Here is a 25,879-nt window from a genome sequence, read left to right on the forward strand (position 1 = left end):
AGTTTTAACATAAAACCAGATTTGTTGGAATATCAGGTATCATGAAATGAAATGTCAGATTTAAAAAAATGTTTAAAAGGAAATTGTTGAAGTCCAGCATACCCAATAAGGCACAGTTAGTGCCTTAAACATTCCCTTTCAGTAAAATTGTTATGGTAAATATGGCAGTAGAAAATCTATGGGACAATAGCTAATCCTCTCTGGACATGTGAGATTTAACCAGGCTCCGAAACTAGTGATACTAGTTACTAAACTAGTTACTAAAATAATACTAGTTACTATAGTGATACTAGTTACTACTGATAGCCATCACTCAAAAAGTTTCTGGACAACCTGAAAGTTGTCACACACATCAAACACATACAGAAAAAGTAAGCAATGAACTTGCATTCAGTTGAAATTGCAATGAACAATTATAATGAAATTGCAACCAGTACAGTTCCTACACTCAAAAGTCCTGGAGATGTACTTCTTAAAGCATTTAGACAATTTGGATGTCTTTTCATACTCAGAAGAAACAAAAGTAGAACTCGTTAGCAATAATTCAACTGATCATGTTTAAAGATAAAAGGGTTGTGGGTATGATCCCTACACGTCATACCCACACTGAAGTATGGAGCCGGGAAGTAGGTGAAGTATGGAGGGTACTGGGGCATTAAAACTTCATAGAAGGAGTCATGAATGGAGTGATGTATTGGGACACACTACAGGAGAATTTAATAGCAGCCAAGAAACCAAATCTGGGAGGAGGATGAACATTTCAACAAGACAACCCAAACCTACAGCCAACATAACTTAAGAAGACTGGATTTCCAATAACCTGTTTAGAATCCTACTGACAGTTTCTGAAGGATTTTGAAATTTCAAGTCCATTAGAGGGACCCTGGTAACCTTGGAAAATTGTAGGTAATTGTAGGACTGAACCAAATTTGAACCACTATGCAGTGAAAAGTGAATTACTTATTACCATCAAAACTGTAATTGCTAATAACAACTTTGCAGCAAAGTACTAATGTTGCCTCTCATCACTTACAGTTTTCATCACTTAAAGGTTACATTCTGCTGCTGAGAATGGCCCCATATGGACAGCCTAGAGATACATGAAAAGCAGTAGATGGTACCAACTGGAGATGTCTTTAGACTGCAATTGATAGGAACAGTTTTGCCCTCAAGCCTCAGTGAACAGTATGTAACTTCAACAAAAAAGGCTTAAAGCCAGAATAGCTTCCTGGTTACTTCATTGCACTTTTTGACCATATGGTACACAGTTATAAAAGAGAAATGATTTATAATCACACTATCCAGTGTCACCAAGATGAGGATGGATTCAATTACTATATATTATCTTTTGAGTCAGGTTTTCTTCCTCAAATCATCTCAAAGACCTACCTCAAACTTGCTCAATAGGGATAAATTGGTGAATTAATAAATGTAAAATCTATATCCTGAATTTGTTTATTTATGGAAAGCTGCAGTGTCCATTGTTAAACACTCTATACAACGAAAATGTAATTCAACTGAACCGAAATTGTCCAAATCCTTTTTTACTTGTCAGTTTATTTTCTTTTTAAACATATTCTTTGTTGATGCTTATGAATGAATACATTCTTTAAGCGCTATAAATACTTCAAAAACAGTATGTGTGTAAATTTCAAGTGTACTTCAAGTATATTAAAGCACTAAAAGAAGATGCACTGGAAGTATATTAAATAACAAAAAAGTGTGTGAATACTCCCCCCCTCATCAGTGTATGTCTTGAAAATAGATGATATAGCTCATAGTGCCCTTCTTACCCATTTACTTTTAGTGGTGGACCTTTTGGAGTGTCATGATAGTGTCACGATTACTTTTCCATTTTATAATCATGGTTGTAATTATTCTTGAGGGGATGTTCAAAGATTAGGAATTTGTTTATCACCAAACCCCGAGTGAGACATTTCCAGAACTTTGTCCCAGATTTGTTTTGATTGCTTCTTGATCGTCAAGATCAATTTATTTAACTATGTTCTCTAACAAACTCTGGGGTCATCCAGAAACAGGTGTATTCGTGGTGAGGACGTGTGACATTTTAATTGCATGCAGATGGTCTACGTTTATCTAACTATGTGACATCTGATGGAAACTGATTGCACCAGAACTAATTATAGGTTTTACAGCAATGGCTTAAATATTTTTACATTTTCCAAACTATGTCCTCCCCTAATATTACAGGATACTTTGTGTAGATTCTTAATCTATAATTATTTCAATTCATTACACTGCATATCTCTACAAAATGTGAAAATGAATACCTACAGGGGTGAATTATATACATGAACATTTATTTTATGTTCATGAGGCACTGTATATTTGTAAAGTGATATCCATGCACATTTTCTTTCTTCACACAGTATATCAGTCATCACAGCAAGCTCTGTTTTAGGCCAAGAAATATCATGTTTTTTTTTTCTCCAATGGCCTCTCTAATGGTTAAATCGTTGGGATAGACAGTTGAATAATTTTTAACTCCTTGAGCCCAACCCTTCATTTCTGCCCATGTTCTTAAAGCACTACCTCCCCAGCATCAACAGCGCCATGTACAGTAGACATATAAAATAAAGTATTCCAGACCTGAAGTCAGTTTTCCAAATGGGTTTTCTCAGCCAAATAATATTATTGTCCTGAGGTTATGGCTTAAACAGTTTCATCATGTTCTAAATAATTTTGAAGTTATTTACACAAGCAAAAAAAATAAATAAAAAATCTACTCCATCTTTAATGTTTGTGTGCTCTTTGTGCTCTTTTGCAGGGGTCTCTTTAGCAGCAATTACAGTGAAACACACTACAGAGAGGATGGACAGGCAGTCACTCATAACTCTATGGTAAGGGTCTTCACAGTCATAACTGTTATTACAAGTTAGTGTATACCTATAAGTAGGTATATTGCTTTGAAAGATATATTACTTAGTATAATCGAAATGTGAGAAAGGATTATGTACATCTTTCAGGCAGTTTTTTGTGGAAATACAGGAATATGATGGCATGATGGAAGTATTCGTAAAACTTATAGTGAGGAAAACTACTAAGTCCTTTAGGAAATTAGTTTATAGGGTTTTGCATTTTGAAGACTATTAATGCTTGGGCAAAGAATTTAATATCATTCTATGATTGTACAAAAACAGAGGTTAATAAAGAGGGATAAGTTGATTGACAGTTCCATTTAGAAAAGCTCCAAAAGCTATTTGACCATCATTTCTTTTTCTATTCTTGTTAAAGGACATAATGGAAATACTTTTAACTTTGCTTGCCAATCACTGTCCTGAATCGGTGTCCCAGCGTTCTCCGATAGATGCTCGTCTTCGCAAAAAACACGGCTCCTGTGTCGACACATTTGTCAGGCCTCGTTTGGGTCAGCTGGATCTTACAGAGTTACATAATTAAAACGGCACATGAAGCGACAGTTGACAAGCATGACAACACAATGTCTTCTTGCTTCCTCTGTCAAATACACCATCTGCATTTTCTCATCAAAAAACGAATATGCATGGCCTTTTGTCCAGAAAACACTGACAGCAGGCATTTTGGTGAGTTATAATTAAAATACCAGCAATTTGAGGACAGAGACAAAAAAGCGGAAAACCACAAATAGGAACATTCCTTCAGCTCCACATTCTGTAAAGAAATTAATGTAACTAGAAATGTTTCTTTTCTTTTTTTTTTTATTCAAACCATCATTTGAATAAGTGCAGTGAGCATAAGACTGAATAAGCTAAAACTTTAAAGTTGGATTTCTGATTCAGACATGACATTTATTTTAACTATATGTTATATGCGAGGAAGTTCTTTTTCTTTTTCTATTCTTCCGTCAAGTTTCCTCTTCAAGTGATGAAGTGCTTTTTTATCCTAAATATTAATTACGTTAGTAGTATTGAAAGCCTTTTCTGTATTTCCATCATCATTGTACCTTGGTTGAACTTTAGTTTCTAGCTGCAATTTTGTTGTCCTGTCCTGAACAATGACAAAATTTCTAACTTTTAAAATGGAATTTTTATTAGTTTTATTAGCCCCTGTAGTCGCATTATCACACAGATACTAATTTTTGGTCTGTATGTCCTGCAGATGTATATGTATTCATCACTGTTGGACTAATGCTCAGAATGCCTAGTGTTTCTGGATATAAGGACTGCATGAAAAAAGGATGATTGGTTTATTAATGCATGCCCCAGACTTTGCCCTGTGGTACTAGTGCATTATTTTAGGACGTCATTAGTTGAGTCACCCACAGATATATTCAGTCCTGGTCATGAGTGAATTCAGTATATGTGTGTATGTGTGTGTGTGTGTGTGTGAGTGTGTCGGGGTCTGGGTTTGTGCCAGGCATAATTGCATGATTTTGTTTTATCTGTCAATCTGTGCAGCAGACACTGTTCCTGCTGGTATAGTCGGTCTTAAGGAAGCTGCCGTAAATCCCGTAGTACTTCAGATGCTATGCACACCATTAATTAAGACCATCCAGACCAGCTGATCAAACATTATAATCATTATTCTGTCATATCACCAAACCTTGAGCTTCTGACAGTTTAATAAAATAAGCATTCGGCTTTCAAATTCATAGTTAATTCATTCAAAATGAATTATTCAAAATTGATATAATCCTCTATTCCCGCAACCTAAACAAAAACACATAGTACGTTTTAAAGAATTTTTAAAGAAGCTTTTTAAAGCCACAAATAAAAAGGAATAACCATGAAGAATTTTTTTTTTTTAAATTATATTGATTTTTTTTATACTTTAGGCTATATGTGGTGCCTACCCTCTCTCTCTCACTCTCTCTCTCTCTCTTTCTCTCTCTCTCTCTCTCTCTCTCTCTCTCTCTCTCACACACACTCTCTCTCTCTCTCTCTCTCTGTCTCATTATCATGTCATTTTATGTTAGGTTTTTATCAAAATCCTTATTACATAATTATATTCTGAAACATTAAACCTGTTAAAGAAGTGGAATACATCTGTCTAAAAGGCATGCTACAAGGTGTTAATAAAAGAGTAAATCTATTTTAGAGTGGATTCCAGTTTGGTTAGCACAGATGCTAAATTTATATGCTTCTTAATCAGTCTACTACACTATATGTCCAAACGTTTATGGACACTTGACACATTACTTGTTATAATAACCTCCACTCTTTTATGAAATATTTTCCATTAGATTTTGGTGCATAGTGATGGAAAATTTGTGCTTATTCAGCTACAAGAGCATTAGTGTGGTCAGGCCCTCGATGTTATACAATTGCATGCTTCCAACATCATGGCTACAGTGATGCTCAGGTGTCTACGTACTTAAGGCCATATAGTGTACCTTTAGCGCTCATTTTTACTACCTGTTCATTTTCAAATGTTTGTTTTTGGTAATCTTGCAATGCTACAGCATTTTGAAAAGATTTGAACATTTTTGTTCAGCACATATTGTCACATCTGTCTCACAATGTACATTAAATGTAAAGATCACCAAAAGCTCAAACAGAAATTTCACATGGCTGACACATCACTATAAGTCAGTTAGGCAAGGGTTTATTGAAGGGGAAATCATAACCCAATCTAAGTAACCATCATGCTATGTAAATCTAGCAGCAGCGTTGAGTATATTCATGGTGTGAGCTTTGGGCTAGTCACTATGGTTAGTTTTAAACCAATCAAAGGTGCTGCTCCACCACTGCTGTTATCTGCTGACATACTTACAGAAATGAAAAGATGAGTTAGAGAAAGACTGAATATTTTAGGATGCTGGGATGAATAATAGGGTTTTTATAATCAGCTATGATGAAGACACAGGAAAGTCATCAGTATTAATTCTTTTGGTATTTGCTTAATTTCAGTGGGCCTAATTTGTCTGAACAGCACATTAATAAACGTACCTGCTCTTGGTTCATGCCTCCAAGGTTGTAATATTTTTAAAGTTTTAGAAGATATAGAAATCTAAAAAATAACTAATAGTGCAAACTAATGTGACAGAAATAGCCAAGATCGCCATCATCATGATTTGCTATGTATGGAAAAATTGCTTGCTCATTTTTTCCCTTCAGTTTTTCACATGCTAAACTAGAAGTTCTCACCACTAAGATTTAGTGGCAATGGTGCAACATGCCTGAAGCTTAGGGATGCTGAAAAGCACTGTGGCTGTTGCTCATAATAAATGTGGATGATTGACACAGTTATTAATTTCATAAAATCATATTGTACATTTAATATTGACATCAAATGGTATTCAATGGTATGTGTATTTATATTGTACAGAACAGCGTAATAACAGAAGAACAAAACAGAAGTGTCTTGTTATTTATTTTACAGCATTTGGCAGAGGACATTTACAGTATTTGGCAGATGCCCTTATCCAGAGCTATGTACATTTATCTTAATCAAAGCTTAGGGCCCAGATTCTTGGTGCTGGGATTTAAACTCACAACCTTCCAATCAGTAGGCTATAGAGCTAGAACTTCTCTTGCATCGTGTTCTTTATAATAGTCTCTCTTATGTATGTATGGGTATATATATACAGTATGTATATATATATATATATATATATATATATATATCACCCAGTAAAGATTTTGCAAGATCCATCCAGTAGCTGTGACATGACACACTTCACTGCTTACATCTCTTGCTTTCAGATGTGTTAGCCACACATGATTAGCATTCAGCTATAGCTGCTTGCTTGAAAAGATAGGGTAGCAGCTAGGCTTCAGGCAGTCAGAGATGCGCACTGGCCTTTTCTCTCCCACGTCAATGAGTCGTAGAGAGATTACAGAAGCAAGATCTACATCAGTAATCAGCAGCGACTAAATTGCTTGTGAAATTTGCTTGATTTACAATATTTGAACAAGTTTCATGAACCATGATTTTGCCACACTTCCTATGTTCATCCCACACAGTGTTTTTTTATTTTCAGGAATGTCTGGGTTTACACAAACTGGTTAATCATTATCAGCACTTAGCTGAGGGTTATTTGACTTGGAATTATAATGATTGAATTTGTGTGTGTATGTGTGTGTTTTCTCAGGTGAACTGCTATTATCATGGTGAAGTTGAAGGACACACCGACTCTGATGTCAGCCTCAGCACTTGCTCTGGTCTCAGGTATGAAAGATCTCATTCACCACTTCACAAGGTGCTAATTTTCAGCAATTTTGATCCTGAAGGTCTTTACAAGAATATAAAGGAATAAACACAAATGTGTTTGCTTCTGTGCGAAAAGCTATTCTGAGCCTGCAGTTGTTGAGCTTTATTTATTTTTTTTTTTTCTTTTAGTTTATTGGCTCATGTTTTGTCTTCCATGCTCAGTTTGTCTCTGACCCAGAAAGGTGAATTTTGTAACCATAAACCTGACAGAATTAATTAAACCATCAATAAAGTCAGTAGCATCATCCTTTGCTTAATCACTCGTGCTGAAAGTACACATTGTGATGAGAAGTATTTAACATGTCATGAAAATGTTCAATGATGCAGTAAAGTGTAATTACCTAGGAGCATTTGGTTGCTGTAAATTTGCCATAAAAGGCTGACCGGGTGAAAAAGTAAACATTAAATGCAAGCGTCAGGAGTTATTTAGTGACAAAGCTCACTCTCCAAGGACTTTCCTCAGTTATTACACAAAGCTTTTTAATGAAAGCTCACCAGGTCCAAAACCGCCTGAGTCTGAAATCTTTAGGAAGACAGACGTCAAGGCCGCAATTCATACACTGTCTGAAGGCTAGAAGAAGGCTTGTGGTTCTGGATATTTCTGGTTGCAGTCGTTTTCTGTGGTGCGAAGGCCAAGCATGAAATTTTAACCTCTAAAGGCAATGCTTAATAATAAAGAAACAGAATGTTAAAATATTTATGCTAAAACCAGAACATTTATCGACAGCTTAAATCAGTAAATGAATAAGCTGGACTTTATAAGACATGCTTTCCAGGTTTTAAGATTATGGTAAAAATTTAGGCCTTGTGCAAACTGTTCGAATTAATGAACGATTGAGGTTCTGCTAGAGACATTGCACCCAGTGTTCCCAGGGACTGGCTCCCCTGCCATCCTGAATAGGAGAACGCAGTTACTGAAGATAGAGAACAGTTTTATTGAAATTGTATTTTGATGGGGTTTTAACCAGATTCAAATTGTGCACACATCTCCTTTCATTTATATAATGTGGCGAAGATGTTGATTCATTGTCTGTAACAGCATCTCTGATAGTTGTGCTGGATTTTATTAAGATCACATTTTTATATTAATGCATTTGTTCTAATATTTATACTTCTAATAATTATAATTTAACAGGTATTGGTAAGGCAGATGCATACTTAATCTAAAGCTAATAATATTTAACATATTTAAAAAAGGAAAAAGTTTCATCATTAATCATTGGTGAAGATTTTTTGCAAGAAGTAATTTATTTAACGTTCATAGAAGTCTTTGGTGTTGTGTGCTTTGCAACTGTCAATAAGTTTTCCATGACAGGAAAAGATGACTTTTGGCCTTGAGAGTTCTTAGTAATATTACAATTTTTATTTATTTATTTATTTATTTATTTATTTATTTATTTACTTACTTAAGTACTTACTTACTTATTTTTGTGTCATTAACTTCAGAAGGAAAAATATGGTGAGGGCATATTTATAGTGACTGCAACATACAGTAAGTGATCATAGTAGAAGAAGAAGAAGAAGCATTTATTTATTTTTTTATTTTAGTTATTTATTTATTGTGCAAGTTAATAGGAAAAAACTACCACAATATTAAAAATTAAAATGTAAATAGTTCAGCACTTTGTCTTTCATTAATGAACTAATAATTGTAATCACTGGAAAATTTATGTGGTATAAGAGGAATAAACTTTACTGTAGTAAAAGGAAAATAACCAAGTTCAGCTCACTGGAGTGTTGTGATGTGGCCCAGAGCAAAGTGTACACCAATATTATGTTTTATTCCTTTAACACAATTAAGCCCACACACTTAAAAATAAGTGATGTTTTCATTTTTTTCTGAGGAACACTGACTTTTGAGAACATTAGAACATTACTTTTGACTGTCTTCCCATTTGGGAAGCTAAGGATCCTTCAAGAACTCAATAGGAGAGCCAGACTCTTGCCTGTTGGAATGTCTCCTGCATGTAGATACACTGTTTACATACATCTTCACATCTTGAATTCTAGCAAAAGTTTCTGTTCACATACAGAGCAGAATTTTATAATTAAATGAACACATCAGCCATGTGTTTCTTCTCACTAAATGAGTTTGGCATATATTGCATTGATCACTTATACATAGCCTTTTTATCTTTCTTTCTGTTGGACACATTTTATGCTCATTTAATTTGCAGATTTCTGGATATTAAAATTGGATTTTGTCTGGGATCTTTGTTAGAAATGCTTACTCAAACATTGGGGAACTCTGAATGTTTTGCGCTGTTTAAGCTTCTCAGATGAGTAATGGGGTGTGGGGACACTGGGAGGGACAGCAATTTGAAACTCACCACAGTTCTTTCCACATCCACCCACATGTTCCAGCAGAGAGGAAGATTAATTGTTAAATGGTACGTTTGCTGGTTAGTGAATATATTTGATGTGCGTCCATACTGGAAATTTCTGCTTTCCATTTCCACATGAAATATTATCCATATATTTGTATGGGATACTATTTGAACTGAGTTGATGAGTGATCCAGTTTTGCTCTTCTGTCATGTTCACCATCTTTGCAGAATGTGCAAGGATAGATTCATTAATCCCAGTTAAAGGTGATATAATGTCACAGTTTAATAAGTAGCTGAAATCTCTTAAAACGCTGAACATTATGTCATATATTTTATAAGCAAGTTTATGGCTTGTAAATGTGCATTGCATTTTAAGCGTCCCAGGAAGTGAAATCTAATCACAAATAAAAATGATATATTAATGGCAAAAATACCAGTAATGTTACATGTCAAAACCCCTCAAATTCCATCATCCTCAACACTCACTCAATGCTTCCTTGAATAAGGCACAGACCCAAGCTGTAATAAAGGAAATTAATTAATGTTCCACTTGTGGGTTCTCTGTGGTCCCTGTGAGATCTTATTTCGTACCAAAATCCTCATATAAATGTGATTACAACATAAGGCCAGCATTACAATTGTTATATTAGCCTTTATTTCTTAATATTGTTTCCTGTATGCTTGATCCACAGGGGGTTCATCTTACTTACAAATGAGATGTTCATGGTGGAGCCTGCTTTTGAGCCAGACAACGGTACACACATGGTTTACAGAGGAGAACATTTACACTTCCCTTCTGGAACTTGTGGTCATGGACACAACATGTCCAACATCAACCAAGGAAATGTCCGGGAACTGTTACAATCATTCAACTCCAGGGTCAGAAAATCTCTCATTTCTTTCATTTGTTCCATCTTTAATATTACTAATTAGTAAAATAGGGACATTTCAGTGACTAAATATGAATATTGGCAACGGCTATGAATAACTGCAGGACCTGTGCTGACAGCCGAATCACAGCCGTGCTGATATTCCGTACAACAGCACTGTTGCTTGTGCGATATTTCTTGATTAAATGAAATGCAAATGAAATCAATATGTAATAGTAGTGCTTTTAGCTAAACACATGTTGGCATCTTTCAGCAGAGTTTGAATTAAATTTTGAAATTATTTTCTTCTTCTTATTATTATTCTTATTATTAATTATAATAATAGTAATAATAGTAATAATAGTAATAATAATAATAATAATAATAATAATAATAATAATAATAATAATAATAATAATATTTAGATTTATCAGACTTTATAATGCTATAACTTTATTGTGTTTATGAAACAAGCAAAGTTTTCAGAACTCTTTATTTTTTTATAGTAAATTATTGTTTTTTCCAGGCCACCACACACATCTGGTGTGTGTACTAGTGTACATTATTATAAAAACCCTCTCAAAAAAAGATCCAGTAAACCATGACCATTTATTGCACGTTCCTACCTGACCAGTGTTGATCCTTCTGAAGAGGCTCAGGAGTAGCAGAGAGCTCATTCTGCTCTTATAACACATAAATGTTCATTGCAGTAATAACATAAGGGGTCATTTGTGAAAACAGAAGAGTTTTCACTTGGTAGTGAGTAATACGGTTTCATATGGAAGCCACAACTACTGTTAATGTTACACTGTGCCAGCTTAAAATGATGGAATAATGAGGAATGATAGCAGTCTATAGTAGTTCAGGGCTGTGGCTGGATGTTTGTTTGTTTTTTGTTTTTTTTAAATTGCCCTAAATAGGGAGATCTGTGTTCATGTTATTTTATGTTGAAGCATACAATAAATATATGAAACTAAGTAGAATGTGAGTACTAGAACTATGGAAATGGCAGTACATTACAAGATAAAAGTACATTACAAGATACACAATTTTATAGATATATTCTGGCCAAAAGAGTAACCATTGATATATCTGTATACACATATCTACTCCCATCTTACAGTGATGACACAGTGGGCTATGTAGCAATATTTCTCGTTTAAATGCAAGCAAAAACCCTTCCGATTCTGTATCTTGAAAGTGGAAAGCAAAATTTGAAAGACTACAATGATTAGGATGGGAAGGGGAATGGGGGAGAAGGGGAAATGAGCTGTAGTTCTCACTAACTAATGATGTATTCAGGGAAGTCAGATAGCTAGCTAATAAGTAAATTATTGACATGGAGCAAATGGATTACTCAAGCCACAGAAATGACATAATGGTGATGATTTTTTTTTTAAAGTTACCGTTGCATAGAGACATCTATCCCTACATTTGTGAGCCAGAATCTTCAGGAGAAGAACTGTGCCAGTGAGAAGAGCAATAGGCACAGAGAGTTGCAGGCCTTGCAAAATACAAGTAGCTACTATAACGTCAGCTAACACTTATATGTGATTATCTACCATTGTGTTTGTGAACTTAGTAGCCATCTTAATTGTAGTTACATCTGCTGGCATTTGCTCGCAGATGAAAATTAGATGTCTTACCTCAGTTCAACTGCTTTTGGATAGTGAACAGAACTAGATTCTGATCTTTTTTAGCTGAAGACCCAGCTTTCAAATCTCTTTCATTATTCAAGTGCTGGCTGAACACTCATGGTCAATTGTTTAGTGCTATACAGACTTATTTGGTGTTTGTAAAAAAGATAATAAATAAAAAATAGGAATGCAACTTGGTCCAAAATGAGCTAATTAGTCTAGCAAACTGACACAACTTGGTTATAATAGGACTGAAGAATCTTTTTAGAATGTCATCCAGAAATCAGACTGACATTAGCTAAAATGTTATCTGTATATTATTACGGATTACAACTAATAGACATGGAGTGCTAAAATAATACGTTCATGAGATCTTTGTGTCTTCATCTCATAGAGCTTGCACTGAAAGCTGAGGTATAGTTAGTCAACTAAACATGTGATATCTAGTGCTTTTTATTCATGTTGATTTTAGGAAACCTATGTAGTTTTGTTAAAGCAGTTTGTTGTTTAATTTACTGCGATGAAATGGACAATGCACAAACAGGGCTCCTCAGAACAAAATAATCATTCCTAATTGCCTGTAACTAAAACCGTACTGATTGGAAAAGGTGTCTGATTGGGCCATGTCAGAGTGACCTGATAATTGGATATCATGTCCAAGCTATCCTTATTTCTTTTCTTTTTTTTGTTTGGTAGTTGCCTGGTGTGCAAGTAGGTTCAAGAACTATAGAAAGCATTTCTGTCTATTATGCAGCTGTCTTAAAACATAATGTTCGTAACAGTCGTTTGTCACAGCTCATTGATGTAACTCTAGCACCACAGCCTACTGCACAACACACACCTGTCAAGACAATCTGGTTGATGGTGGGCAAGTTAAATAACTTGCAAGCATCACAAACTTTTCCGAATTGGGAAAATCTGGAAACTAATAAGCTACTCAGCACAATAAGAACAAATGTAAAAAGTTAAAAACAAAATAATAAGAGGTAAAGGTAATATCATAGTTGAATGTATTATCTTTTATGTGTAACTACAACCAATGAAAAATGGGACTGTTCAAGTTCTTGCCTAGTTGACTAGCTAATCTAGCTCATCTTCTCTAGCCAACAACATTTCATATGTTCTGAGGAGAAAGATGTGTTAAAAGATTATTCTTTATGAGCATATAAAATCTGGTCTTCATGAGAGGATTTTTTTTGCAAACATGATTTGTGTTTTCCTAACTGTCTGTTTTCCCTCTTGTAGAATAAAAGAGATGCACAGAAGACCACCAAATATGTGGAGCTCATTATTGTGGCAGACAACAGGGAGGTAGGTTTTGCCAGGTTAGCTGTAATGCCCACAGGACAACAGATGCCACTAATATGTTGCCAAGGTCTATGAGCACATAACCCACCTAGGGTTAAGGGATAGGCCATGGATTTACAGGCCATAACATGGAACACAGTGTAGGTCTGTTGTTGTTGTTTTGGCTTGCTCTGAAATCAGGTCAGAGTGGGGGTTTACACAGGAAGTGGAACACCATTTCCTACTGGCCAGACAGGAAACAGGAAGTAGAGTGGTGGTCAAAAATGGCCATCAGCTGTAAAGGAAATGATGACTACAGTGACTACTGTTTGAGTGTTTGTAAGTATGTGTGTGTGTGTATGTGAGAGAGAGAGAGAGAGAGAGAGAGAGAGAAAAGTGTTCCTAATTTCCAACATTTACTTTGACATTAATTGAAATGCAATTTTCATATATTTGCTTATTAAAAACTTCTGATGACTTTTTGATGACTTTCCCACTAAGCAAAAGAAATGACATGATATGATTATTTGTCTGCATTATTAGTTAAATGATGATAAATTGTGTCATTTTCTTTTATTTCCTCCTCCCAGTATTTCTCATGACATTGCAGATCTGCTTACTGCACAGGCACACACAAATACTTGTTAGTTTCTCTTGTTAGTAAAGTTGTTCATCAGTTGTGTGAGGAAAATATAGATTTTGACGATTAACAGACAAGATGACATTTCCCCCTTTTCACTTTTGTTTTTCATATGATTTTTAAAAAAAAAAATAAAATAAGGCTATGAGATTTTTTTTTTTAACAATTTTTAAATGTTTCAATAGATCTATTCTTGATGCATCCCTCTCTCTTTCTCCAGTATCATAAACATGGGAAAGATGTAGAAAAGGTGAAGCAGAGGATGGCTGAGATCGCTAATTATGTTGACAAGGTATGATGCACATCACTGGTAAAAAAAAAATAGTTGACTTGTAAATATACACTATATGGCCTGATATACAGTATGTGGATACCTGACCATCACACATATATGTGAGAAAAATCTTGTAATCACACAGTTGTATAGAATGCATTTGTATGTTGTGGCTTTAAGATTTCCTTTCACTGGAACTAAGAGGCTCAAACACGTTCCAGCATGACAATGCCCCTGACAATGCCTCACCTATGAGATGAACTGGAACACTGACTGCACTCCATTTCTTCTCACTTAACATCACTGCCTGATCTCACTAATGGCTCAATGAGCACAAATCCCCATAGTCATGCTCCAAGGTCTAGTGGAAAGCCTTCCCAGAAGAGTGGAGGTTATAATAACAGCATATCCATGTTTTGGAATAGATGGGTGTGATAGACAGGTTTCCACATAGTTTTGGCCATAAATTGTAGTCTGGGATTTCTGGGAAATGATCGCTCTGACAAAAGGCCAGTTGAGAGAAAGCACTAATGCAGATTGTAGATGAACTGCTTGCCATGTTTTGTAAATGAATGTGCTTGTGTATTGAGAGATAAGTGTGTGTAGTGAGGATTTCAAAGTGCAACAGTCATTTTTAAAAGTGATTACAAATGAGGAATTTATTTGTTTCAATTACAAATAACCTGGCAAGTTGGTATAACTTGATTTTAAAAACAAATCATGTTTAGGCATTTGTGTTTAAGTTAATTATATAGCTGAGAAAACTTGTTGCGTTTACATGGGCCTCGTTTTAGAGACTGTCAAAATCCATTCACTCCACTTCCCATCTCAGTTTGTTTGGATAGAAACAACATGGGTAAAACTGGTAAGTGATCAGTGTAACCAGATAATTCTCCTGTGACCAAAACACCATGATGCACCTCGAACAAACTGAACAACACGAAACAGTAGAACTAGATTAAATTCCAGTGTAGCTAATGCTAAGATTGCTAACACCAGAGCTGGCAAGCTCATGAGAGCTCATTACACAGAAAAACAGGACAGCGATGATACCCTTGACCATTCTCATAAATCACAATGAGCTGAATTTCACGTGTTTATAGTGATATAACTTCGCTTTCAAGCAGTTGAATGGCCTTACATGCAGCTATCGATGCTAACACTGGAGCTAAAAAAACCTCATGAGAGCTCATTACAAACGAAAAACAGGACAGCAACGACACTCTTGACTGTTCTTATAAATCAGCATGCACCGAATTTCATGTGTTATAGTGCTGTACTTTTGCTGCCAAGCTGCAGAATTGCTGAGCATGCTAACTCTACTTGAACTCCAGGTGTTGTAGGTTCTGGTGGCGGAAGGTTGGGAATGAGGATAGGGCTTGAGCCCTTGCCGAACTTACTACACTTCCGGAGCTAATTTGAACAAAACATGCCTAATGAACTTTTATTACTGAAGTTGTAAACATGGGGGCATGGGGGCTTTGTGTTTAGCACATTTTCCTTGCACCTTCAGGGTTCAGGGTTTGATTCCTGCTTCCACCCGGTGTGCATAGGGTTCTCCTCATGATTCAGGGGTTTCCTCCAGGTACTCTGGTTTTGTTTCCCAGTCCAAAGGAGTGTGTATTAGGCTTTTTGTCAAGTCTAAAGTGTGTGTGAGATTGTGTCCTACGGTGGACTGGCAACCATCCAGAGTGTCTCCTACCTTGTCCCCTGGAACAGATTCCAGGATTTCTTGTGACTCAGCTTAGGATAAGTGCTATAGAAGATGGAGTGATGGAAGGTTTTATCATCAGAATTTAGACAAATACTTAAACAGATTCTTAAATGCTACTTGTGTGGGAGTTGTACAGGAAGGTAAGAATTTAATTTACATAATCTGAACAGGGAGTAGAGAAAATCAACAAAATGTCTATAAGTGTGTGTGTGTGTGTGTGTTTCAGTTCTACAGGGTTCTAAATATCAGAGTAGCTCTGGTGGGGCTGGAGGTTTGGAGTGACTCTGACAAATGTTCAGTGACACAGGATCCGTTTACCACACTGCATGAGTTTCTAGACTGGAGAAAACTCAAACTGCTACCTCTCAGACCCCATGACAATGCTCAACTTATCAGGTACATTCAAACCAGACAATCAAACCACACTGCACCACCTGTATGTCAGTACCATATGGAGAGTTTTATACTCGTCAATGCACACATGTTCCTCATACATACATACTGTACATCCTTTTTTCTTTAAAAAAAAAAACATGACTCCAGATAAATCCTAACAGAATGCAGTCATATAACAACACATGATTTTTTACATTTGTGTTTCAGTGGTGTGTATTTCCAGGGGACTACGATTGGCATGGCCCCCATCATGAGCATGTGTACTGCAGAACAGTCTGGAGGAATCGTCATGGTGAATAATTCTGACAGATTTCTGCTGTAAAACGCATTAAAGAAGTTAATTTTGCATCAGAGGTGGATGTTACTAGTGCACCTACAATGGAATTTTATTTTAAACATGATGGATAAATTTCTTTTGCTACTTTTTGTCATTCAATATTTAATGAAGTATGATGTACCGGTCGATTTAGTTTTGACTGGTAGATGTCATACTTTGTACATTATTTTGTGAATACTGTATATATGTGTGATTTCAAACTATCACCTCACTTCCTGTTTTAATTTGTTTGCATGCTATGGGTAAATGGTGTCTAATATCAAAAATCTACCCAGCAAAATTCTGGACCCAGAAAAGTCTCAGAATGCGGTGCAGTCAAACAGCATAACACAGTGATGCTCAGTTACAGTAGAGACTTTGCTTAACTAGCTATAAGATGACAAGAACAATGTGTTGATGTGTTAAAGCATTGGAATCTGATTTGTCTGAGCAGAGATGAGGATGTTAGAGAGCTGGATAGACCAAAGGTCTAGACTAAAGCGCTGCTGCATCACTCTCTTTATGAAGAGGTGAAGCAAAGTACCAGATCAGCAAGTAGCCAAAGTGAAAACAAACCATTGTGTCAAGAAAAGAAGTTTAGACATTATAGCGTAAGTGGAGAGAGATTCTGTGTGTGTCTGTCAGAGTTTTCTGGTTTCCTTCCACTGAGTAAATAAGAAAGACATTCAGGGTGGGTTTTTTTGCCTTTGCTGTACTCTATATGCCAGGGAAAGTTATATATTTCTAAATTACCTGCCATCTAAACATAATAAACAGATAAATCTATCATAGCACATATGACAAATGTAGCTTAGATCCATTGTATTAAATGTTATTAGTAAAACATTATGTTTAGATTTACTGAAACAATTATTAGTTAGGAATATAGCTAATACAAACATTACCCAAGCATACCACACATTTATAAAATAAGAACTTAGTGTAAGATGTGTCACATTCTTGATGATTAACTCTATTTTGCGTCTTAATATGATGTTTTCCTCACACTTTTCTAAAAGATTTGTTTTTTTCTGCTTGTGCATCAAATCGGACTACTGTATTCTTTCAAGGCCACCGTATTGAAACTCTTAAACCACACTCAATTTTCCTTCCTGATTATTGCTCCAGTCCCTGGGTGTTTAAGCTATTTTTCTACCAGGCTTCTACCGGTCGCTCAATTTACAAAATCTGTCATTCATTCAGCATTTAGTGGCATTTATCACAGTGGGATAGGAAGGCAAGTGTGAGAGTAAGTTGATTCTCTGCAGGACACTCAGCGTAATGCACAAGGACAAAAAAAATGTCTTATTGAAATCTAACAAAAAAAGATTCTTCAAAACACATTTTCTCCTGCTTTAATGGATTATTCATGACTTCTCATAAAAATCCCACAATTTGAAACACTTGTTTTTTCCTCATATGATTGGCTCTATTATGCTGCCTTGGGCTGTAGTGCCTTGTGCTAGGTGAACCACATGTGATTTTTGAGTTGTAATGAATCTAATTAAGTGGAACACTGCAGGAGCTCCCCATGGTCTTTTAGAAGCACCTACATTCTCTTCAGCCCTCAGCAGTCGCTTGTCAATCCCCCCCAAAAAATCACCCGTGGTTGCAAATGGCAGCTAAATACCACACATTTACATTTTTATTAACCCAGATAAATCACTTACACACCAGGAATATGTCCCATTCTGGGTGTGGCAAAAGTTCCTGTCTTTTAAATTCACTGGAGTCTCTTTGGGGAGAAGTGATTAGGAGTATGTGATAATTAAAAAACTGCAGCTGTCGGCTGTGATAAATGGTGCTTATTAATTGACTTGGTGGTGTCAGCAGATCAGCCACTTGTGAAGAGACAGAGAGACTGAGTTTTTTATTTCTTTGGTTGGTTTGATCTTTCCCATAGGTGTGTTCCTTCCAATGCCATGCTCTGTTTTTAATAGGCTGTTTGAGTTTCACAGTTTAAACATCCATTTAAAGTCGAACTGTATGACAGCTTACAGGTCTTGTCTTTATATGAAATATGGAAGAGAAGGATTTTGCATGCTGGCTGTAAAATACAAAATGCACCCAGCTTTTATAATCAATATATTCAAGGCAGGGAGTAATGAATTTGGTTTATTGAATGCTACAGCTACTACTACTAAATTTATTGAGAAATTTTATTTATTCTATTTTGCATTAAACAAAAATGAGTTCGGTATACCAGCAAATACATTATATTGCCAAACGCATGTGAACGCCTGACCATGACATCCATATGTGCTCTTCCAACACTATTGGTTTTTATACAGTGTTTATTCCCCATTTGCTGTTATAATAACCTCCACTCTTTTAGTAAGACCTTCTACTAGATTGTGCAGCATGGCTGTGCGGTTTTCATCCCATTCATCCACAAAAGCATTAATAAGGTATTGATGTCAGGTGAGGAGGCCTGGCACACAGTCAGCATTCCACTTCATCCCGAAGATATTAAATGGGGTTGAGGTCAGGGCTCTATACAGCTCACTCGAGTTCTTTCATTCCAACCTTAGCAAACAATGTCTTTATAAACCTTGCTTTGTGCACAGGAGCATTTTCATGCTGGAACACACGTTGGGTATCTTAAATGGAGATTGCAATGCTACAGCATACAAAACCATTCTAGACAATTGTGCACCTCCACGTTTGTGGCAAAAGCTTGGGGAAGGAACACATACTGTATGAGTATGAGGGTTAGGTGTCTACATACTTTTGGCTATATAGTGTAATTCTGATCTTAAATGAACATTCCTGTATTTAGATCATTTTTTAAATAATAAAAAAATTTGAAGTTGACTGAAAGTGGATGTGGAAAGATTCCGCTCAGGTTCAGAAGTTTTTTCTTGTTTTCTTTTATCCAGGCAGAGGTTCTGCAGCTCAGTAATAATGTATGACCAATGCACTGTTGTGATACAATTCAGTTATGCTGTTCCATGTTCTCACTCCATCCAGGATCACTCAGACAATCCACTTGGAGCAGCCGTGACTTTAGCTCATGAATTAGGCCACAACTTTGGAATGAACCACGACACTCCAGAGCGTGGGTGTGGCTGTGGGATGACAGTGGAACGTGGAGGCTGTATCATGACACCATCCACAGGGTGAGTTGCCTAAATACAAATTGTCACCATATGTCAATTTCTAAGTCATTATCAGGTCAACAATTATTAATTTAATTATTACAATATTATTTGTAGTTGTGACTGTTTAAAGCAAAAGCTCCCAGAAGCATGCTCTCTGCATGTGAAATGTAGTAGTCTATGGAGAGCAAATTAGTCTAAAGGAAATGAATACTAATTATTCTCTTTTAGCAAAGTTTCTAATGTAATGCATTGGTTTTGAATCACCCAGAAAAAGACAGCAAATCGTTGATGTTATACTGCAGCTTCGCTCTGGACTTTATTTTGCTTAGTTTCATCAGTGTTTCCATATACCTGTGTGCTCCTGTTTCTGAAAAATGTCTGTCATTGTTCTACCATCAGCTACATTGTGTAATGTGTGTAGTTCAGGTGGCAGTGGATTTCAAAACTAGCAATGTGTACTGATTTGTCTGATTTACTGATTTAATTTAGAAATTCTCTAGTCACTGATACTGTATATTTCTACTAATCTTTCATTTAATCCCATGGTTAGTAACCCTTACAGTGAGATGCAAGCACACACATACACACACACACACACACACACAAATACACACACAGTGTGCTCATGCATCTGTGTATGTCTAAATCTCATCAGTCTTTGGAGAAAACTTGGTAAGGGAAAAAGCTCACCGGCTTTAAAAACAGGGTGGAAACTCAAGGAAAAAAATCCGTTTTCTTCACTGCGTCTGGAATGTAGTGATAACACAGTTGCCAGGAGTGACGGTTAATGTGACTAGAGTCTGGCATGAGTAAACATCAGGTTGATAAGGTGAGGGCACCTCATAATGGGAGAGTTCTCTCAGACTGATGCCAATTTGCTCTTATCAGATGATGAGTACGAAACTCATCTACCTGTCGTTTGGGGAATGATTTTGCTGACTGTTGGGGAAGGGTGTTTTGTTAGTTAAACTGACCATTAAGACAAACACTTATAATGAGACTTTTCTCTGGTGTGCTATCATCTGCACTCATTCTCTTGCCACTGAAACTACTGTTTCTATGTCAAATTGTGGAATTTAACTATTATAAGAGGATAAAGATTAATTATTACTATCCCATGATAAATATTTGACAACATTTAATCTGTTTTGAACTCTTCATCTATCGAATTTGAGCAGTTTTTCTCAATCCTAATAATGAACAACCACCATATGCAATTTTGAATGTTTTGTCTCCTTTAACTCCCCCAGTTCATCCTAGCTGAAGCTTGATAATGAGCTTAAGAGTTGAATACATACCAAAGTATGTAGGTGGTAGTACTGCAGGATCAGGATTGAGGAATTCTTACCTAGATCAGCAGGTTCCCCAAAATATACTCACTATTACACCACATTTTCTCTAATAATGTTCAGATAATAGGTATTAGGCAACCTAAAATAAGACCTCCATCTATTCATTCATCTTCAGTAACCACTTTATTCTACTCCGGGTCACAAGATCCAAAGTTCATTATGGGAAAACTGAGCACAAGGGTGAAGAATTCACACCAGTTCATCACAGGGCATCATGCTCACACTCATTCACACCTAGTGAAACCAATCTGCCAACAAGAATGCTTTTTGGACAGTGGGAGGAAACCAGATGACCCAGAAAAAACCCATGTGAACATAAAGAGAACATGAAGAGAAATTGACAAGGTCAAACCCCAGCTGTGAAGCAGCGATGTTACTGACAAGTGCCACCATAGCTCAGGCCTCAGTCCTCAATTTTGAGCTACAACAACAACAACAAAATGAACTACAACAAATGTCACACATCATGCTCCATAAGGTTAGAATCGGCTCAGAGGAAGTAATGCTTATTGTGCACAGTTCCTAGCGGGAAGTCACCATGTCCCATGTTAGTTAGTTTTGGCACTGAGATTAAATTATGCATTTTTCTAAAATCCAAATCAAACACTGCATTCTTTAATTTGCGAAACATTACAGCAAAAATACTGAAGTGTATACCATTTTACAAGGAATACTCTAATACAAGATTAATTTACATCAGTGTCTATGGTTTGTGTAACTGGCAGAGTAAATTTTTCACCAGATGTGCTTTCATGATCACCCAGAGCACAATGACATGCATTTCACTGCATAGAAATGTAGAATTATATGTGATATAAATGGTTGCTTTATTAAGTTCTGAATAGCAACCTTAGCTTAATTAAGTGTTAGTACAAATGTTATTAACTTAATCAGTAAAGACTACAGAAGCCGTTAGCCTGTGTTGTATAAACAATTGTCACAGTTGTCACTGCCTAGAAAAACTGGGTACATACTGTGAACCAAGTTTTGCTATCAATCTGATATCATCAGCTCTGGAAAGCTCATTTGGTTGCCTTAATTTGGTTTAAGGCTAGGTGATTAGAGTCTAAGAGGAGTGAGTTACTCTTTTAGTCTCAGCTGTGACCAATTCACAAGCTCACGGCTGCACGTTCCTTATCTCTCAGTGTGGTGTTTGTGTTGGACCTGCGACTCACTGCTGGAGTGCAGCCACAACAAAGAGAGCAAGCCCATTCTCCTATTATACACTCATAGAACAACATGGCAGCATGCCAAAAGGAAAGCAGGCGCTCCAGGGGCCTTCAGTGAATGTGAAGTCCCTCATGCAGGGGAATCAATGAAGTTTGCCTTTTTACCTTATAAACAGGATAAGAAAAGGATCGTGCCATCATTCTTTTGCCTTGTTGCTTTTTTCCATGCAGCTTTTATAGCTTTGAAATCCTTCAGCTCTGGAATGTAGAAACGCTCTGCTACACTTCAGCACCTCGCCTGAAAGTGAGGGCTTGTATTTTATAAAAGCGCAGGTCTGTCACCTCATCACTTCCGAAAATACACTCGCATGCAGGGATACAGTAATTCAGCAGCTGAAAAGAAGCCTGTTAGATGTAGTAGCTTTGGCATTAGCAGAGTTTTCGAAAAAGATGAATTCCATTCATATTTGTGTGCATTGCAGGTTGAATGTACTTATTTATTCCATAGCTAATTTATTAAAATTTATTAAAAATGTATTAAAATAATTTGCACCACAGTGTTCTGTTTGGTCAGAAGTGTTTTTTTTTAAATATAAAAACACAGCTCTGACAGTAGTGCTGGCTGAATGGTTAATCACATGTACACTCTTAGAAAAAGAGATTCTTCAATGATTATGTAACAGATAACTGAAGGTTATTATCTTCCAAAAGAGGGTCTTTTTTTCAGTGACCACCAAAGAAGCCTTAATGCTTTCAATTTTCTATAAATTTATTTATTAATATGCTTGCTCAAATAAGTTATTGTTTCTGTAGTTAATAAAAGATTCATATGACTCACATAATTTAAGCCTAGCAATAAAACTGATTTAAAACGGTACTGTTATTTAACGAGAACAAAAAACGAAGCCTGTTTTCGTGCTCAGGAAAAGTCTTCAGGGTGGACAGTTCTTAGCTTTCTGGTTTATCAGTAACATGATAAGCTGTGCATTTTTGTCTTATTAACTTCTAAAAAGAGGCTGGTGAGGGGATGACTCTTTTATAGCTGCTGTAATGTAAGAAGATTCAAGTGAGGATTCAGGCCTGAATACTGTAAAGTGACCATATATGCACATAATAGTATCATACAGATAATGCCTAATACAGAAAATGCAAAGGATATTTTAATCACAGATCATTGTTGTTAATATGATATGCACAGATGTGAACACTTTATAACCAGACATGAGTTTAATTGTATCGTAAAGATAAAAGTGATAAAAACAGAATCGTTGGTGAAATTGTATACTCCTAATACACATCCTCTCTAATCTAACAAACACATGCTCCATTTTCCAAAACGTAGTGGCCCATGTGTTTGTTAGATTAAAGAGGTTCTGTATTGCTGCAACCACCCTATTTTTCTCCACTTCCCAAAAGAGGGATGCAGACTTCCTTACTGTATTCAACCACAAAGCACCAACACATCCACAGGCACCAACATAAACACTAGGGATGAAACCAAATAGCAAAAAAAAAAATCATGTGTTATGAATACAGGAGAATATACTTTAATTAATTTATTAATTTATGTATGCATTTATGTATTTTTAGAATTATTTCTATTTTTGCCAGACTACATGCCTAGATTGGGACTGGGTTGTGCAAGGATTTTACTTCAGTGTGAAGTTTAAAAGATGTAAAGCTAAATTCCTCACCAAAACTACTCTATAAAGTCAAATATCACACAAAAAGACTTAAAACTGTTAAGTCACGTAGTTGTGATTTGCAATACGCAGACAGTCAACCTTTTTTCGTCAAGTTTATTAATATGGAACTAATAGGAAAAATTTTATTTAATTAGCAGCCCAACTGCCTTACTAAGGTTAAAATTAAAACCATAAGATATCTGCTGGACTCTAAAAATATTTGCATTTAATGACCTTTTTTGTAATCATTTGTATGGTAATTATACATGCATTCATTCTTAAATGATCATTCTCCATTGTTATTAACAGAAAATCTCCTCTGGAAAAACATACACAGCGCAATCCAGTGCTTCCTAAAGGACCTGATTTTGACTCACACCAGCATCTTAGTAGATTCTCATATTTCAGGGATTTCCAGTGTTTTCATGGCACAGTGGTAGGGTTCACATAAACAACATCCATTTCACACTTCTGTGCCGAACCTAACTACAAAAACTGAAATGTATACTCCTAATATATACACATTATATCTATATTTCTATAAATTCTACACACATATTACCAGTCAGACACACACACTTGCGAGTGATCACATCACTCAAACTGACAGACAGATTCACAGAAAAAGTCAGGTATGGGTCCTGATACTAAGAATGACAAAAAGATAGATAGAGAAGCAAACCCACACAGAAAGAGAGATGAATAAATAGGTTAGACCGACAGACTGAGTGAAGCAGACAGATAAAAAAGAGGGAAAGATGCATGAGTGGATAGACAGATGTGTACAGTTGTATGGACAGGGAATAAAAACAGGAATAAAGATTGTAAGAAAGTGAAGAGAAGCTTGCATTATTTCATGAGTGCCGACAATACCTGACAATTTCCAGATCTATGTGCAGAGAGAGAGGGAGATAGAGAGAGAGAGAGAGAGAGAGAAAGAGAGAGAGATGTACAGAAGTTAGAGGAGCAGGTAAATCTCTTGAACAGAATAATTCCACTGCTATTCAGGGACCATTATTCTGATTCCACTGACAGATTGTTTTGAGAAAATTATTTCATCAAATGGATGCAATGGTTGGATTGCTGATTTTAAAATGTGACAAGGCCAACAATCAACAAACTACACAACACTGAGGCTGTAATCTTTGAAGTCTTATTCGCCTCCTTTATCATTCGCTAAACTCTCCTTTCAACTGTTCCAGACTTTTGAAAGTTTTTTCTTTATTGTGACCCTGCCACTGCTTAATGGTTTCCTTACTGCCAATATATTTTATATTCATTGCTATATACTCTAAGAGTTCTGCATGTCAAGACTATTTTGTGTTGAAAGCTTTTTGGTTTTTCACAGTATGCAGGAGTAGAAAGTGACTTTAAATGTGTGCAGTCTGGAGACTGTATATATAGGTGGGCTTCATAACATGGAAGGAGATGTGAAGCCAAATTGTTTCTGACACTCTCTACTGGCTGGTTATATTACAATTAATAATATGCCCAAAGCCATGTAAGTGAATAGAAAACAAGACAAATGTACATTTTAGGCTACAAATTATTTTTAGAAATTGTGTTCTCAGCTTACTTGACCTTGATATCACCTCAAATATTTTTCCTTATAAAACATAGTTTATATGAGATATTTTATACTTTAAACGGCATGGTTGATGAACTGGCTTGAAAACATAACGCATATGTACTTTCCAACATACTGTCTTGCCAGTTCTGTAGCTAGGCCATGTCTTGTTCAGCAGTTAACTGTTCTAACTGACCCTCTGTGGTAAGTTCTTTGCCATTTTTCATGTATTTTGTTAATTTTATGACTAGAAAACCAACATAAATGTTTTATACCAGCATCTTCAGCCATTCAATAATTCTGTTGTTGTGTATATGTTGTATGCTCAGCTGTTGTGCATATACAAACCTCATGGTAGTAAAGAATAAAGTGAACTTTCTGCTCAGCATGTAA

At 36.0% G+C, this 25,879-nt stretch overlaps 1 protein-coding gene across 3 annotated transcripts in view; it reads left to right on the forward strand.

Moving 5' to 3' along the window:
* Positions 1–25,879, forward strand: part of adam12b (ADAM metallopeptidase domain 12b) — a 106,268-nt gene that overhangs the window by 46,664 nt on the left and 33,725 nt on the right. For all 3 annotated transcript variants that reach the window (XM_058399816.1, XM_058399814.1, XM_058399815.1), the window contains exons 4-11: positions 2,789–2,861; positions 7,034–7,110; positions 10,172–10,358; positions 13,231–13,296; positions 14,133–14,204; positions 16,127–16,296; positions 16,504–16,588; positions 19,583–19,731. In XM_058399816.1, the coding sequence (XP_058255799.1) occupies positions 2,789–2,861; positions 7,034–7,110; positions 10,172–10,358; positions 13,231–13,296; positions 14,133–14,204; positions 16,127–16,296; positions 16,504–16,588; positions 19,583–19,731 (879 nt within the window). The remainder of the gene's footprint in view (positions 1–2,788; positions 2,862–7,033; positions 7,111–10,171; positions 10,359–13,230; positions 13,297–14,132; positions 14,205–16,126; positions 16,297–16,503; positions 16,589–19,582; positions 19,732–25,879) is intronic.

Source organism: Hemibagrus wyckioides, linkage group LG09 (assembly GCF_019097595.1).
Source record: "Hemibagrus wyckioides isolate EC202008001 linkage group LG09, SWU_Hwy_1.0, whole genome shotgun sequence".
NCBI lineage: Eukaryota > Metazoa > Chordata > Actinopteri > Siluriformes > Bagridae > Hemibagrus > Hemibagrus wyckioides.